We start from the raw sequence: 16,942 nt of genomic DNA, 5'->3' as shown, positions 1-16,942 counted from the left end.
GATTCTGATGTCTGAGAGGCCTGCAGAGCCACTCTCCCTCATACCAGAGTTTTCTCTCATAACAAACACTATGATAGTCTTACCTAATTTCTTTGTATTTTAATAATATGCTGGTTTTAATTGCTTTTCTAAATCTTGCGTGTGCTTTAGATTCTTTTGATTCCATGTCTAGATTGTTCCATGAATTGACTCCTTTTACAGAAATGCAACGTTCCATGAATTTGGTCCTAAATCTTGGTTTTATGAAGATGTCTGGCCCTTTTAAATTCTGCTTAGTTTCTCTTTTTGCAGATCTGTTCTGGACATTGACTGGTAAAGTTTCTTTATGAGCATTATACATAATTTTCAGAATACTTTAATCTGCTATGTTGTGGAATTTCAACAGTTTTAACTGAAGGAATAATGGGTTTGTTGGATCTCTATATTTTTTTCAACTCATTATTCTTATGGCTCTTTTCTGTAAAATGAAAACTGGCTGGATGTTTGTCTTACAGGCATTTTCCCAAACTTCAACACAGTAGGTCAGATATGGAACAGTCAGAAAATTTCAGAACATGTACAGCGCTTTATTATCCACCAAATCCTTTACTTTGTATAATACGGCATTGTTTTTGATGTTTTTACTTAAGTATAATTTATGTGATTTCCAGTTCAAATTCTCATCAACCATGACACTCAAAAACTTAGTTTGTCACTGTACTGGTAACATAGTTTTACATACAAATATAGGTGTTTATACATTATTTGCATAGAAATAGAGGGAAATACAACCAAAAGTATCAAAAAACACTCTACTGGTAATGAACATTTGGATATACATAAAATAAACATATTCTTCCTCTGTTTGCATTGAAATTGTGTGAAATAGAAGCCAAAACTAGTAAAATTTTCACTCTCTTAACTTAGTTTTGCATATTGGTAATTTGCCATTGGTATCAGCTGGCTAAGTTTGCTATTAGTAGCTCCTGAATGCAGTGTCTTCATCACTATAGGGACAAAAATCAGTGGGTCACTGTGATATTGAAAATAACTTACCAATGTAAAAATCGTACAATTCTCAATCGAGTTTTGCGGTTAAAAGAAGCATTATTTTTATATGATTTCTATTACTATTTCTGTTTCTGTGAGAGTCGCTGCCCGATTTGAGTTGCAAATATGTAAATGTTACAAGATTTACTCCACCAAGGGCGCACTATTTGTCCTGGATTGTATAAAAACATGGAACCAGTCTCACAGTCTGGGGTCGTATGCTATTAATGATCTCACTGGAGATCTAGAGGAGCACTGGATGAACCAGTAATGTCGGTCTTTATAACAATATGTTATATATCAAAGTTGGATATGAGGAGATGCAGTGCAGCAGCAATTCACACAAGGCTTGGTCTATACACTACACTGTATAAAAAAAATATATAGTTCAAAGGCAAAGGAACTAAAAAATTAAACAACTGTAAGAACTGTGGGCTGCACAGTGGAGCAGTGGGTAGGGCTGTTACCTTGCAGCTAGAAGATCCCCGGTTCATGTCCCAGCCTGGGATCTTTCTGCATGGAGTTTACATGTTCTCCCTGTGCATGTGTGCATCCTTTCTGCTTCCTCCCACAGTCCAAAAACATGCTGAGGTTAATTGGTAATTCTAAATTGTCCACAGGTGTGAATGTGAGTGTGCTTGGTTTTCTCTCTATGTAGTGTGTAAAAGTCATAGTTAAAAACTGTTAAAAACACTGACAGTATTAACGGATGGTTTCAGTGTTAAAGAGCACAGAAGCAATGGAATGTCTGAAGACTTGTACCTGATGAGAGTCACACATGTACCATTTTACCACAACCATCTTGGACTTTCATCACAGCGAACAGTGACAGAGTCCCTGCTGTAAAACGAGTTATCTGACTCAGCAGCAGCTGGATGGGAGTGAGCAGTAAACATAGAAGCTGATGTCACTGAGATGAAATTACAAACAGGCTGGATAACATGCAGCATCGCTGTGTGTGAACCCAACAGAAATCGCTCAGGAATTGCAGTAAATTCTACCATCACTGAATGTAAATACACTGACTGGCTGAGTTGAGAAAATGGTGTCTTCAAAAACTTGAAAACCAGAGATTTGTTTTCCTCTTCAGAGTTGAGGCCAATTAATAATCTTTGCTGGAATGATGCGCATGTGGTTTGAACACAGAAAACGCTCGTAGCCCTTGTGGATGTTTCTGAAAGGCTGTGACTTTGCACATTTGTACATTATATAGCAGTTAGATATAGGTTGGGCTGTAGCACCATGTCAGTAATTATTCCTGAGGTGTGACGAACACAGGGGTGCCAACAGAGCACAGGATTTGTGGAGAATTCAGAACTTCCCACTGTGTTTGGGCCCAGTGGATGGAAAGCATGTACATCAGAGGAGCAGCTGCTTCAGTTACAGCTCTGTTAATGATGAATTCTAAAGATGTGGGTGACTGAGAATCTCCTTGTTCAGCCTCTCCTCTATACAAGCACGTTGTTGTTTTCTCCTGCACATAGTTGTAGTGTGGACAGTCTGTGGTCAGAAGGTTTGGCTTGTGTGTGGATGTCTGCACAGGGAGGTACACAGACACAGAAAGCAGGAATTGTCCTTTAGATTGGAAGACAGATGCTGCTCTAATGCCTTTCAAGTCATGGTACCATTTTTGATGCAGAACATTTAAAACAACAGCCGTTGCACAAATGTATTCTTCAGTTAAAAAGACTGGTTGGTGATATGAATAACAACTTTTAACATTGTGGTTAAAGCCCTAAAGTGTTAATTATGATGTCATATTACCTGAGTAATTTACACATTAGCAATTAAAGCCCTACAATAATGATATTAACTACTACTTTACCGGACTATAGTACATGTTAAGGATGTCCATCTTCAGTAGTATTGTTTGCCTGAAATCTTGATGCTTGGTAAGAAGCTATAGCGAGCTGTTTAGTAGAGCTCAGCATAGAAACTAGAAACAGGTGTAGGATTAAACAACTCCGTGGTGTCTGCAGCTGTCTGTGTGTCCACTAGGGAATACATTGAAGCCTTAGCCTCTTATTAAAATATCACATATCCCTTATTGAATCTGTACACAGTTGAACTGTAAAAACAGTAACTTGGGATTGTGCCCCTGGACTGTTTCTTCAGTCAGTCAGTTGCATCCGACGGAATCGGTGACATGAATAAAGTTCTTCCTCCAGCTCCCTCTGTCCAACATTGCAGTCAAAGGTTCTTTGCCTTCCAGATCAGTGTCTTCTTCTAGCACCTTCCTTAATGTTGTGCTAGGCCTGCCAGCCCTTCCAACAGTATCAGGTTTCTGTAACAATGACCAGCTGCTTCGTTGTGTCTCACCACATGTCCAGCAAGGGATAGTCTACGTTGCCTAATGGTGGTTGACAAGCGTGGATGTGAGCCACATAGCGACATGTTGGTGAGGTGTGATTTCCAGGAGAGACGTTTTGTACCATCCGTTACATTCTGCTATAAGTCCCATCAATTTTGAGAGTGTCTTCGTTAGTGACCAGGAGTCAGATCCATAAAGCAAGATGCTTTCCACTGATGCCTTGAATACATTTTGGTTGCCATTTTAATTGGAGATACCCATGTTTTTGACAGAGTGCAATGCTCCCCAAGCTTTACCAATGTTTGTTTCTATATTATGTTGGTGTGTTGGTGTAGCCTCCAAGATATAGGAAATCATCAACTTTTTCAATTTCTGACCCATCTAGTGCACGCAGTGTCTCCTCAGATGTTGGGTTAAGGTGCATGAACTTTGTCTTTCCAGCATTAAGGAAGAGTCCAATCTGTCTTGTTTCTCGCTCTACCCATTGCAGGTTTTCTGGGAGGACTTCTTCAGGGTGTGTTCTACTTTAACGATGCTTTAGGGTCAGACCATCAGAGGGCAAGATTGTATTCCTCAGTGCATATGGACTGTTTCTTTACTTGTTGTTGCAAAGTTTATCATGGATATCACAATAACTAAAAATCTCGTCAATAAATACCAGTAAAGGTTCTTGAGACAAATCCATTTTAACATATTTAAAAATAGCACAGACACTGTTCTAGTTTGACAGACTGATCAGTAAAGATGGTAGCTACCACATTCTGAGGTTGCCTGTGAACCGTTACTACGACAGACACAGCACACATTAACATTTCTACATTTGGACACTGTGACAACTTGGATGTTTGGAAGATCAGCTTGAGCTATTTTTCTGTGTTGCTATGAGACACCGTTTAATTGTGGATTTTGGTCATCTGTGATTCGTCCTTTATCACTGACTTGAACATTAAGTATCTCCATACACAACACTTGCTGTGTTTTTTGTTGCTGCAGCAGCACATGTTGTTATTGTTCAGTATCTGCAGAATCTTACTGCCTTCACTGCTTACAGAACCACAGAGAAACAAGTAGCATTATATTTTCAAGGTTTTGGCATTGCCTTGGTACCAAAGCACTGAGGTACAGCTTCTGGGGACATCTGCAGCTGCTAATCAGTCAGCAGAAACTAAATTTGCATGTTTTCTGTGCAGCTTGTGAGCCCCGCAACTCTTCAAGCTTTAATTAGCGGCTCACATGGCACCAGATCATTTTATAATACTTGGAATACATATAATTTCTAACACAGCTGCCATGTTCATATGCATCATTTCAGAATAGACCTTGCCTCCCTCTGGTGAACCACAGTGGCGTTGGATGAGTAGCTAACAGGCCGGCATGGTTCTAAAAAATTACATACACCACTGTTACTAACAGTTATTCAAAACAAACACTACCATTCAAAAGTTTGGGGTCACTTAGAAATGTCTGTATTTTTGAAAGAAAACATTTTTTTTCAATGAAGATAACATTAAATTAATCAGAAATACAGTCTAGACATTGTTAATGTGGTAAATGACTATTCTAGCTGGAAACAGCTGATTTAGAGGAACATTTCCAGCAACCATCACTCCTGTGTTTTAATGGTAGATTGTGTTAGCTAATGGTATTGAAAGGCTAATTGATGATTAGAAAGCACATGTGCAGTTATGTTAGCACATGAATAAAAGTGTGAATTTTCATGGGAAATATGAAATTGTCTGGGTGACCTCAAATTTTTGAACGGTGGTGTATATACACTTCTTTGCACTGTAAGTTGTTTTCATTTTCATGCAAAATTGTTATTACTAAATTAAAAAACAAATAGGTTGTAGGAAACTGCTCAAACATCAGGGTTGTCCATGATGTTATAAGAACACAGCTTGGATGTGTTTTTGTGTTGCGGAATAAATGGAAAAAAAGATGCTGCTGCTCTGGAGAGACAGTCAGACATGGAGCTGATAGCTCATAACAGCAGGTCTTTATACAACCTCCTATAGGCTCTGTAGAGATGCAAAACACACCCAAGAGGAAACTTATGAATACAGAAGGACAAAATGAAGAGAAATGTGGATTACAGTGATGTTTGCTATTTCAGCACCATGGACAGAGCCGTGGATTTACCATTAACTCTGAACCCGAAGCGGTTTCTGGGTGTTTTAGCTTTGATCATGCTTTCCTCATTTTTCACTGCAGTATTCTATGGAAACAGCTTCATGGTTGCATTAAGAAGTTTTCCCACAGAATGACACACCACAGACTCTTACAATTTCTAGCTCTAATAAATGAACTAATGTTGGTGATTTGTAAAAAAAGAAAACTTATCTTTCACACCCGCCTGCAGGTTTTGGGCTTCAGAAGGTTAATATGCAATATGTTGTGTACCATATTGATGATATTTAAAAAGTGAAATGTTGATATCATGTTATTAATGCATTACGTTTTGCATCATTACGACAATGTTGTAATGATCCAGCACCAGAAACAATGTGGTTGACAGTATCAGAGGAACCACATACAGTTAATTTACAGTTACAGACTGTCTCCTCCTCCCTACAATTTTATTTATAGTGGAATTCATTACCATAAAACGACATGCAAAGGGGCGTCCCGGTAGCTTAACAGGTTGAGCGGGCGACGCATAAACAGCAATTATAGTCAACGATGCAGTGGTCATGGGTTCGATTCCAGCCCATGGCCATTTGGGGTCCTTCCTACTGTCCTTTCAGTAAAGCCGAAAAGGCCAACATAGTAACTTAAAAAAAAAAAAGACACGCAAAGAAGAAACAAGATGAATTTGACTGATTGAAAATAGATTTGTATAGGTATTTCAATAATATTATGAGCATGAATTCTTTTGATCGTGATCATTGTATGGTGAAAACCTGATATTGTGACAACTCTACGACAAGTGAACTAAGCATATCCAAACCTCGAACTGCTTCTGTGCGAAATTATTGAAAATACTGAAACATTCAAATAAAATTGGGATTGAACACAACCAGTTGTCTTATGCAACAAACAGAAGTTGTCTCATTACCATTAACCCACGGAAATCTTCTATCATGAAGACAACTGTGTACATCATGAAAAAAGCATAGTTTTTAATTTTAAAAGGTTACATTTTTTTTTTTTTTAAACTTTTACTAATGCTCATGTTTTCTCTCTGCAGCCGATAACAGAAACAGAAAGAAGGTGGACCCCAACAAAAACAAGCGAGACTTCTCAGCCTTCAAGCATGATGGCGACAGTAAAGTGAAGATCTCTCCTCAGCTCATGCTGGCGGCTCATCGTTTCTTGGCTACAGGTTAGTTGTGAGGAGGCAGCCTTGGTGACGGATAATCTGAGATTTGTTTCTTAGCCCTTCAGCAGACTGTTTTTCTGCATTAGGATTCTATCGATGTTAGGTTCAACTACCTGTTATTTCAATTAGCGATGAATCTGCTGATTGTTTAATGTCTACAAAATGTCAAAAATATCTCGCAGTGAGAACTCTAAACATATTGAGCTTCTTATCGCTATCCACAAAAAAGCAGCTAATCCACACAACTGAGAAATGGAAATATGTGGAATTTCAGCCTTAGAACAGTCAATATAAACCCATTGCAGTTTGATGTTCCAATTAGAATCAAAATAGAAAAAAATGTCGTTAAATCAATCAAATAAATAAATAAGCTAAAATAACTGTATTAACAAAAATACAGTGCAAATGATTATAAAAATATTAATTGAAATAAAATGAAAAAATAAAAATGCATGTTTTTTGTTATTTTTATTGTTTATTAAAAGAAGAAAAGCAGTCAGAAAGAGCAGTACTACGCCAAGGCTGCTCAGTCGTATCATTTCCGACGACTGAAATCTTGAAAAAAATTGTGGCAGAATCACAGCAACATGGAATATGGCCATTTAATATAGATGTACCCACAAATAAAATGACCTTGCATTGAGCACAGGCGTGTGTTATGCATGTGTACGTTATGTACAGATACTGAATCACGTGACTTAAATATGTAGCGGGCGGGTGGGAATTGATGGGACTCTGAAACACCCCCACATTTTAATCAGTTGTTCCCTGTTATTTCTGACAGGTAAGTCCTGAAAAGTCTACAGCCGTCGATTTGTAGTAGGATCGCAATCATGTGATTGTCAGCAGGCAGCTGACGTAGTGTTCACTTGTTGTCATGGCTACAGTGACGCCGTGCTGCTGTCTCGCAATGATACAGAAATCTTTAATAAATCCGTGGCTCCAGACTGTAAGCAGCATCAAGGCCAAAATCTAATCACTTGCTCCTTGTATCATTTCTGAAAATTTCATCCAAATCCGTTATACTGTTTATGAATAATGTTGCGAACAGACAGATAAACAGACAGACAAACCAACGCTGATTGTCACATAACTCCGCTGAGGCGTAATAATAGCATTATACTCTATCATACTATCATGCTATTTGAAATTACCTATTAATTACTACTACTTCTGTAGCTTTGTCTGCATTTTTGCAGTGAAATAATTTCCTAATTTTATGCTACTCGGCATATTTGCAGATTATTTAAATGTGAAAAAAAAGAACACTTTAGTAAATGTTCTAAAATCATGTTTGAGGTCCAACTGAAGCCATTGATTGAATTAATTAGCCTGTCTTTTAATTCAATGGTGATCTTGTGATTGTCCCTCAGAGGTGAGCCTGTTCAGCCCGTTCCAGATCACAGAGAAAGTCCTGCTGAGGATCCTCAGACACCCAGACGTCATCCAGGAACTCAAGTTTAACGAAAATGACAAACGGTCCCCGCAGCACTTCCTCTACCAGAGAGGCAAACCTGTCGACTACTTTGTGCTCATTCTGCAGGTAAAACACAAACACTGCTGAAATGTTAATAGCACTGATTTGATCTCTGGAGCAGTGCATGAAGTCAGTCGTTTGAACGGCTCTTTTAAGTGAATGATGAGAACCGGTTTGCAGCTGCGAGCCGTTCGTACATGCAAATTGCTTTCTTCATGTGTTACCTGTGTGCCCCATGAGTCTGGGTTGTCCACGCTGCCTTCACGTGAACGACTAGTGACATCTCCGAGTTTGAGTTGTCCACAGCAGCTCCATTCACATGAATGCAGCTATAGATGCAGCTAACTCAGAGGAGGAGTGTGAGCACCGCCCAAGTCCGACTGACTGGAGACTGGAGTGGAGCCACATTTAGCGCTGTATCAGGGAGAAGGAGATATTAGCGACAAAAAAAAGCATAAAATGAGTCAGAGTCAAAGAAAATGTAGCAGCATGTGGATACACTTTTCTGGGGACGATACGCAAGTTAGAGCACAATGCAATATTTATCTGAGGAACATTTCTTTCAAGTCCGGATCAACGAACAACTTACACCGCCATATATCATAGATTTATATATAAACAATAATATAAACAATGTAGACCACATAAGAACATTTTAACAATACAGAAAAAATATAAAAAGAATAAATAAGAATAAAATGTATCTAAAAATATACAGAAAACTCAATAGAGAATATATTGGTGGGATGTGTAAGTTTGAATTATTCTGATCCATATCTTATAACTGCTGACAGTGATTGTTCTCTTGATAAAAACGAGTTACCCCTGGTTGACTTCCATAAAATAAATGAATATAACAGCGAGTCAGTCTTTTGAATGGCTCTTTGAAAGGAAAGGCTCCTCAAGATCCGGCTCCTTTCAAACAGCCAGAAATCCCATCTCTAGAAGTCAAAAATGAAGCCAAAATAAAATGAGTTTAAAACAAACTGTAAATAAATTGTTAGTTTAACAAGCTAAAATAATGAATTAAACGGTTGGTGGACAGTAGTAATAAAACCCGACACAGAGCTTTGTAAAATTTTTAATTAATAATAGTAAGGGTTGTTGGATATATCTCTCTTTTAATCTTATTGCTTCAATCAAGTACCAGTTTGTGAATACACTGTCATGTCAATGCTGAGCAGCGCTGCTAGTTGGTTGTTCATAATGAAGTCAGATTGGATAACACAAGTCGGCCTGTTTTATCTGGTGACAAACAGATTTATCTCAGGTCCCTGCGTCAGTCTGCACAGGGTATTAGCACACATGCAGGCGCTAAACACAGTCAGCTATAAAGACATACCTTACTTAAGGTAATTAGGTGGTTGTTTAAAAACACAGTGGATCTTTCACCTTTTATTGTTTGATTTAATTTTATATATGGTTACTTACACCATCAGCCAGATATTGGCATTTAATTACAAATACTAAAACTATATTAGTTTTTATGTCTTACATTGACTGTGGAAAATTTAAAAACCTAGATTTTTTTATTTTTTTTTTTTTAGCTTTGGGGCAACAAATATTCATTTTCATTATTGATTAATCTGTATTGTAGTGATTATGAGGTCTTACAGTGTTGTAAAACAACAAAAAGTAGTGAATCTTTAGGTTTGAGGAGCTATTTTCACTAAATGTTTGGTATTTTCTGCTTGTTTTGTGGCTCTCTTATTAAACTTTTTGTCAGCGACCTTTCTGCCAATTGGCCAACTGATCTGGATATTGATCATTTTGATACTAAAAACAATAATAAACCTCTAATATTAAAAAATCAGTTTACTGTCAGACAAAGTCAAGCAGGACATCCTCATAGAGAAGCTGACAGTAGGTAATATTTGGCATTTTTCCACTGAGAATGTCTTTAATGGTTCATCTGTTATCAAAATAGATGCAGATAAATGTTTTGACCACTGACAAATGAATTTTAAAACTATTTGTTTGATTTGTCCAGTCTAAATTGTAAAATCTGGTGTTGTTCTGAATGTGTGTCTCCCTAGCATTCAGCACAACAAAGCTGTAAACAAAGCATCTTTATAAATGATTGATCAAACACATAGCTCAGCACAGTTGCTAATAAATGTGCGTTATAATATAGATCTACTCTCCCGGGCATTTAAACAGTCGCTATGGTGGTCATGGGTGTGTCAGAGGGCCTCCTTGCTCTGCACGACCTTCACTAATAGATCCTCTTATGTAAGATGGAGACAAATGGAGGGAGAGAAGGGATTGAAGGGTTAAGGAGGATGGAACCAAAGAAAAGCAGATGAGAACAGACAGTGAGCGAAAATCAGCCGAGCATATGGAGTGTGAAATACACAGCAGAGAGGAGTTTAAGGATGAATGTAGAGAAGAAGGGAACAGAAGAGGATTCACCGTCTGCTAGTAAATCCCTCCTCTGCACCAAGAAGAGGCGAGCTGACAGGATGGAAATATTCACCACACACACACAGACAGTATATGGTTGTCAATTATATATTTAAATGTATTATATATTTAAAATCTCTGCTGCAGTGGTTCACAACCACTTACACTATCCACTGGGTACAAGGAAATATTAGCTCCACTGAATAAAACAGAATGACATGAAAAGAATTACAAGCTGATTTAAAAATAAAGCTACTTTTAGAGAGCCTGAACTTACATATATATATATTTTTAATATCTAGGCAGCATGTTACAGTAACAGATAAATGGTTGTGGATAGCTAACAGTAATAAAAACTAACATTAGCTGTGATGGTAGTGAAACAGTGGGTGAAAGAAAGGGCTAAATGGTTAGCCACAAGTAATTAATGACTGTAAAATAATGTTTTAAATCCCTTAAATTATTAACAGATAAATAGATTAAATGGTCAGCTACAATATCAAACAGGCTCAGAGAGTACTCCACCAAGGCTGCTCAGTTGTTGTATCATTTCTGATGGATGAAATCTTAAAAAAAAAAAAAAAGTGACCTTGCAGTGAGCACAGGCGTGTGTTATGCATGTGTACGTTATGAGCAGATGCCGAATCATGTGACCTAAAGCTGCTGACGTAGTGTTCACTTGTTGTCATAGTTACAGTGACACCGTGCCGCTATCTCGCAATGATGCAGACATCTTTGACAAATCTGTGGATCCAGACTATAAGCCACATCACTGGCAAAATCTAATCACTTGGTCCTTGTGTCATTTCTGATCTTCCCTGAAAATTTCATCCAAATCAGTTTGACCATTTTTGAGTAGCGTTGCTAACAGCCAGATGGACAGACAAACGTATGCCGATCGTCACATAACTCCACCGTGTTCCTTGGCAGAGTTATGAGAAGTAAATAAAATAGGTTAAATGTTACGTAATGGATGAAATAATTTGCTTCAAGTAATGGTTAGCTAAAATAAAGGATTCACTGTTAGCTACAAGTAGTAAACAAGTGGTTCAAATGGACAGCTACATGTTGGATAAATGCCTGAAATAACAACTCTTAAATATACACCACTGTTCAAAAGTTTGGGGTCACCCAGACAATTTCGTGTTTTCCATGAAAACTCACACCTTTATTCATGTGCTAACATAACTGCACAAGGAGTTTCTAATCATCAGTTAGCCTTTCAACACCATTAGCTAACACAATGTAGCATTAGAACACAGGAGTGATGGTTGCTGGAAATGTTCCTCTGTACCTCTATGGAGATATTCCATTAAAAATCTGCTGTTTCCAGCTAGAATAGTCATTTACCACATTAACAATGTCTAGTCTGGATTTCTGATTCATTTAATGTTATCTTCACTGAAAAAACTGCTTTTCTTTCAGAAATAAAGACATTTCTAAGTGACCCCAAACTTTTGAACGGTAATGTTTGTTTTGAATAATTGTTTGAATGTTGGATAAATGGTTGAAATCGTTCAATGTAGATAAATGGGTTAACTACTTAGCTGAATTATGGATAAATGATTTAAATATTTAGCCAAATGTTGGATTAACAGTTTAATTAGTTTGCTAAATGTTTGATAAATGGTGGAAATAGCTTGTTAAATGTTGGCTAAAAGACAGCTAGACTATTGGTAGTGCAATAGCCAAAAACAAGAGGGAGGTGGTTGCAGTAGATATAGCTGCTGGATAATGATGGATAAATAATGGTGATACCTCTAAATAATGGAAAATGGTTAAAATAATGAACCAGATGTGATGAAAACATTGGGGTTCTTTATCCAAATGATACTATATCATGGTAGAAAATCCTGCAGACAACATATATAGATACTGGTAATATTGGCACTTACACCAGTCAGGCATAACATTATGACCACCTTCCTAATATTGTGTTGGTCTCCTTTATGCTGCTAAAACTCCTCTGACCCAGTGGTTCATGAACACAGGACCTCTGGGGATGTTCTGTGTCACTGGGATGGTGGCAGTGAATTCTGTGGGTCCTGTAGGTTGCAGGGTGGGACCTACCTAGATCAGGTTTATCCTGGTACATCCCACAGATACTCAGTAAGATTTGGATCTGGGATGTGAAGCCCGGATGAACACCTACACTTTGTCATGTTTCCCGGGCCACTCCTGAGCAGTTTTTGCAGTGTGTCTGGGTGCATTGTCCTGTTGAGGGTCAAGTACTGCTGTTGCCATGGAGGGTGGGGAGTTACTTGACCTGCAGCATTTAGGTGGGTGGTGCATGTCAAACATCCACATGAATGTCAGGACTCAAGGTTTCCCAGCAGAACATTACATTAATTACATTATAACAAGATGATGGATGTTTTTCACTTCACCTGTCAGTGGTCATAATGTTGTGGCTGATCGGTGTAAATAACGTCAAGAGTTCAGTAACATTACATTTGAAGTGAAACAAACACATTAGAAACAGGTTTTGCTGAATGAGCTCAGTGGACTTGATAAAAATGGTTGTACACACTGCCCTAAAGATAACGCTTGACCTTTAAGTCCCCCATTTAAAAGCAGAATGTGAACATTTAACAAATACACATGCTGTGGCTGTTGTGATGAGATGTGTTTGAAAGTGTGTGTTTGTGTTTGGAGGCTTTGTTGTTGACACCTGAGGTGTGGATAAAGTGACTGCAGACACTCAGCCTGCAACCTGAGCACAGCTGCTCCTGTTCCACACCTCAGCTACATATATATGTGTGTGTGTGTGTGTGTGTGTGTGTGTGTGTGTGTGTGTGTGTGTGTGTGTGTGTGTGTGTGTGTGTGGGTGTGTTTGAGGTAAAGAGACACTGAACCCTGCACTGGATGCAATATTTATAGGATGTCAAAGTGTTTCTGTTACCTGCCACAGGACACGACTTCTGGATTTTGCACAGCAGAGCCTCCAAACTACCTCAGGCACATGACTGCTATGTACAATGTCAGGTCATAATAATAGAGTTCACAAGATTCCTGGAAAACCTGGAAACATTCAGATGTTTAGTTTTTCATTCCTGGATAAAATATTGAAGGAGGGGTGGTAAAGATGTTCAGGGGCCAGATAATGTTACTCTAGCAGGATGAGAGTGTAAGAGCTGCAACACCCTGAGAGTTTGGGCTCTTGAATGTGCCACAGACATCTCCTTCACCAGTGAGGATCCCTGATGTAAAGATTGTTTCATCCCAGGCCTTTCGACAGATAGCCTCACAAACATTTTTGACAGGTTCATGGTAAAATCGCAAATGTGCACATGCAAGTGGTCAACAATATGCATGTAACACAGGCGTTGATATTGACCGTCATCAGGTGGAATCCTAACTCATGAGGCTTGACTGCTCTGTTTATGCACAAGAGAGACAAAATCTAAACTTTTTGATGGCACCCTGTAACTTTATTTAATAAATATCTGTAATCTGTATTTTTTTCTTGAATACAATCAAGCAATCCCATCAGACCATGTTTTGTTAGTTTATTTGACAGGAACCATGTACAGAAGAACATTAAACACAAGGTAAAGATGCTCTGTACCAGATTATGGCGTACTCACTAATTTCCATCTGCAGTCCCTGGAATAGGCAAGAGAGAAGCCAGAGAGGCAGAAAAAGCAGTATACCACATTTACCATGGTAAAAGTCATTTCAAGGGCTGCCAGTGCTGACAGGCTTGGTTTCTCCGGATCCTTTTTTTTTTTTTTGTCAGTTATGTGATGTTATGGGCTGCACAGTCGCTTAGTGGTTAGCACCGTTGCCTTGCAGCTAGATGATCCCTGGTTCGTGTCCCGACCTGGGCATGAGATCTTTCTGCATGGAGTTTGCATGTTTTCCCTGTGCATGCGTCAGTTTTCTCTGGGTTCTCCGGCTTCCTCCCACAATCCAAAAACATGCTGAGATTAACTGGTAACTCTAAATTGTCCATAGGTGTGAATGTTTGTCTCTATGTCTAACCCTACGGTAGACTGGTGATCTGTCCAGGGTGTCGCATGCCCTCACCTTAAGTCAGCTGGGATAGACTCCAACCCCCACGACCCTAATGAGGATTAAGCGGTGTATAGATGATGGGTTGATGGATGGATGTTATGTTATGTTGATTATATTATTAATGCAATGTCTTGGTGCCACACGTAGTCTGCTATGGTCTGGATTAATAAACCGCCCTGCAGTCAGCAGTTGTTTTTGTCATCATCTAGTCATAGTGGAACAGCTTTTTTTCATATCATATCTTTTAAAGGAAGCTTTTCCCTTGTGTAATAACAACATGTCAAGAAAAAATACTTCTTAAAATAAAGAAAATGTCCTGTGTGTGTGTGTGTTTTGCAGGGACGGGTGGAGGTGGAAGCTGGAAACGAAAACATGAAGTTTGAAACTGGTCCATTCTCCTACTATGGAGTCATGGCTCTAAGCACACCGTCACTGGGTAAGACAGCACTGGACATACATGAGCAAGCACATATGTTTGTACTTCTATCCCCTAGGTTACTATAGCCATGTTAATTTACTCACGTACTGTACTTAAGTATGGTTCTAAAGTACTTGAACTTTAAATCAGTAAGTTTTGCTAAGTAAAATAAATGTATTTATATAGTACCTTTCACAGATGCGAAATCACAGTGCTTTGTATTCATAAAAAAACTAAAATAAAAACAAAGCTAATAATAAAGATCATAAATTGACAAAACAGGGGACTAACGGCTAAAGTACAGTGCATCAAAAACAATAAATAAAATAAAGCAGCTACAGGTCAACCAAAAGCCTGTCTGAATAAAAAGGATTTCAGCTGCTTTATAAAAGCTTCACAGGAGTTGACCAATCCCAGCCGTAGAGGAAGAGTTTTGGTGCAAGAGCTTGGAAAGCACAGTCACCATGGGTTTTAAAAAAGCCTTAAAAGTTAGCACCAATATTTTAAAACGCTACTCTCTGCTTTGATTCGTCAATATTTTTAGTTGCTTTACAGCAGATATTTGAGCAAAAACAATGAATTGTTTATATTTAACAAGTAAAACCAACTCTACCTTAATCAGCTACTATATGTAAATGCTGCTTCCATGTTAATGCAGAATAATAATAATAATTCTGCAGTATTGCATTTAAAAACATGGCACTGATCGAGCCCATTTTGGTGTATAGTAAATATTTTTACTTTCACCAAGTTTATAAAATTAGGTTTTAAAATTAATAAACAATCAGCAGTATTCTCTGCTCTGAAATGCTTGCGGTATGCTCAATGAAGGTGGTGTTTGACAGCTTTCACATCAGCCCAACTATACTAATCATGAGAGTTCACTTTAACTTAACCAGAAAGGCTAACTGTGAAAGCACAAGCTGTAGATGTGGAATATTTGTGGGACTCTGTTGCCGAAGCTTAAGTCACCTGCTATTACAGCATTTTCGATCTGGACCCGTCTTCTCAACAACATCTGTCAGTGTTAGGTAATTTACTCCTGCGTCAGTGCCAGTTGTGTTCTTGTAACTGTTACTTTTCCACGTTTGAAGCTCCCTTAAAGATCCCATATGGTGAAACTCCATTTTCATTGTATATAGTTGTTGTTATAATCTTGGAGGTAAAGTAGAAGCTGCTGAGACATGAAGACGTTAACTTTTAATGTTCCTCAAGCCACCCTCATGACTAAATGAGCTTCCAGATTTATAAGCCAGTAAAAATTTTACGCAGGTGCTACCTCATACCTACCTAACCAGGGGTCATCCAGCACTGCCTGCTGCTCCCAGGTGAACCTCTCAGAGAGCAGCTGCCTCTCAGTCCACCAGGTTTATTTACTTTTTAGAACTGCTTTTGCTATCTGTAAAATGGCTCAGCCACGAGCAAAGTACACTAAATGTTCTGCTGTTGGCTGCAAATGCAAGGGTCCTAACACACTCCTGACATTGGAGGAACTGAAGAACCTAAACTCAGACAGTGTTTTTGTCTACTTCTCTCCTGGTCTCTGTGCTCACATATGCTGCATGAACACTACATGCTAACCAGCAGTCACTTCAGAGTCCAAACTGCTGATCTGCAATGCTGAAATACTGAATTTATAACCACAACATTGTCTAACCAACTTACAAAACACACAAGATTAAAAAAAAATGTACTGAGAATTCAACAATTGTTCCATGTCAAACAAGACAAGCACTCAGCGCAGTGCTCTGCCAGGGCTGCTCAGTCATTGTATTAGCTGACGGCTGAAGTCTTGAAAACATTTGTGGCAGAAATCATGGCAACATAGAATGTGGTCATTTAATATAGATGTACCCACAAACAAAATGACCATGTGCTGAGCACAGGCGTGTGTTATGCATGTGTACGTTATGTACGGATACCGAATTGCGTGACCTAAATATGTTGCGGGCGGCGGGAATTGATGGG

The 16,942-nt window shown here is 38.6% G+C and overlaps 1 protein-coding gene across 2 annotated transcripts in view; it reads left to right on the top strand.

The window, feature by feature from the left end:
* LOC111583879 (metal transporter CNNM4-like) overlaps window positions 1–16,942 on the top strand; it is a 47,764-nt gene that overhangs the window by 7,863 nt on the left and 22,959 nt on the right. For both annotated transcript variants that reach the window (XM_035958592.2, XM_035958591.2), the window contains exons 3-5: window positions 6,528–6,662; window positions 8,033–8,202; window positions 14,896–14,992. In XM_035958592.2, the coding sequence (XP_035814485.2) occupies window positions 6,528–6,662; window positions 8,033–8,202; window positions 14,896–14,992 (402 nt within the window). The remainder of the gene's footprint in view (window positions 1–6,527; window positions 6,663–8,032; window positions 8,203–14,895; window positions 14,993–16,942) is intronic.

Source organism: Amphiprion ocellaris, chromosome 17 (assembly GCF_022539595.1).
Source record: "Amphiprion ocellaris isolate individual 3 ecotype Okinawa chromosome 17, ASM2253959v1, whole genome shotgun sequence".
NCBI lineage: Eukaryota > Metazoa > Chordata > Actinopteri > Pomacentridae > Amphiprion > Amphiprion ocellaris.
Note: the sequence above shows the minus strand (reverse complement) of the source record. Positions and strands in the feature narration are given on the sequence as shown.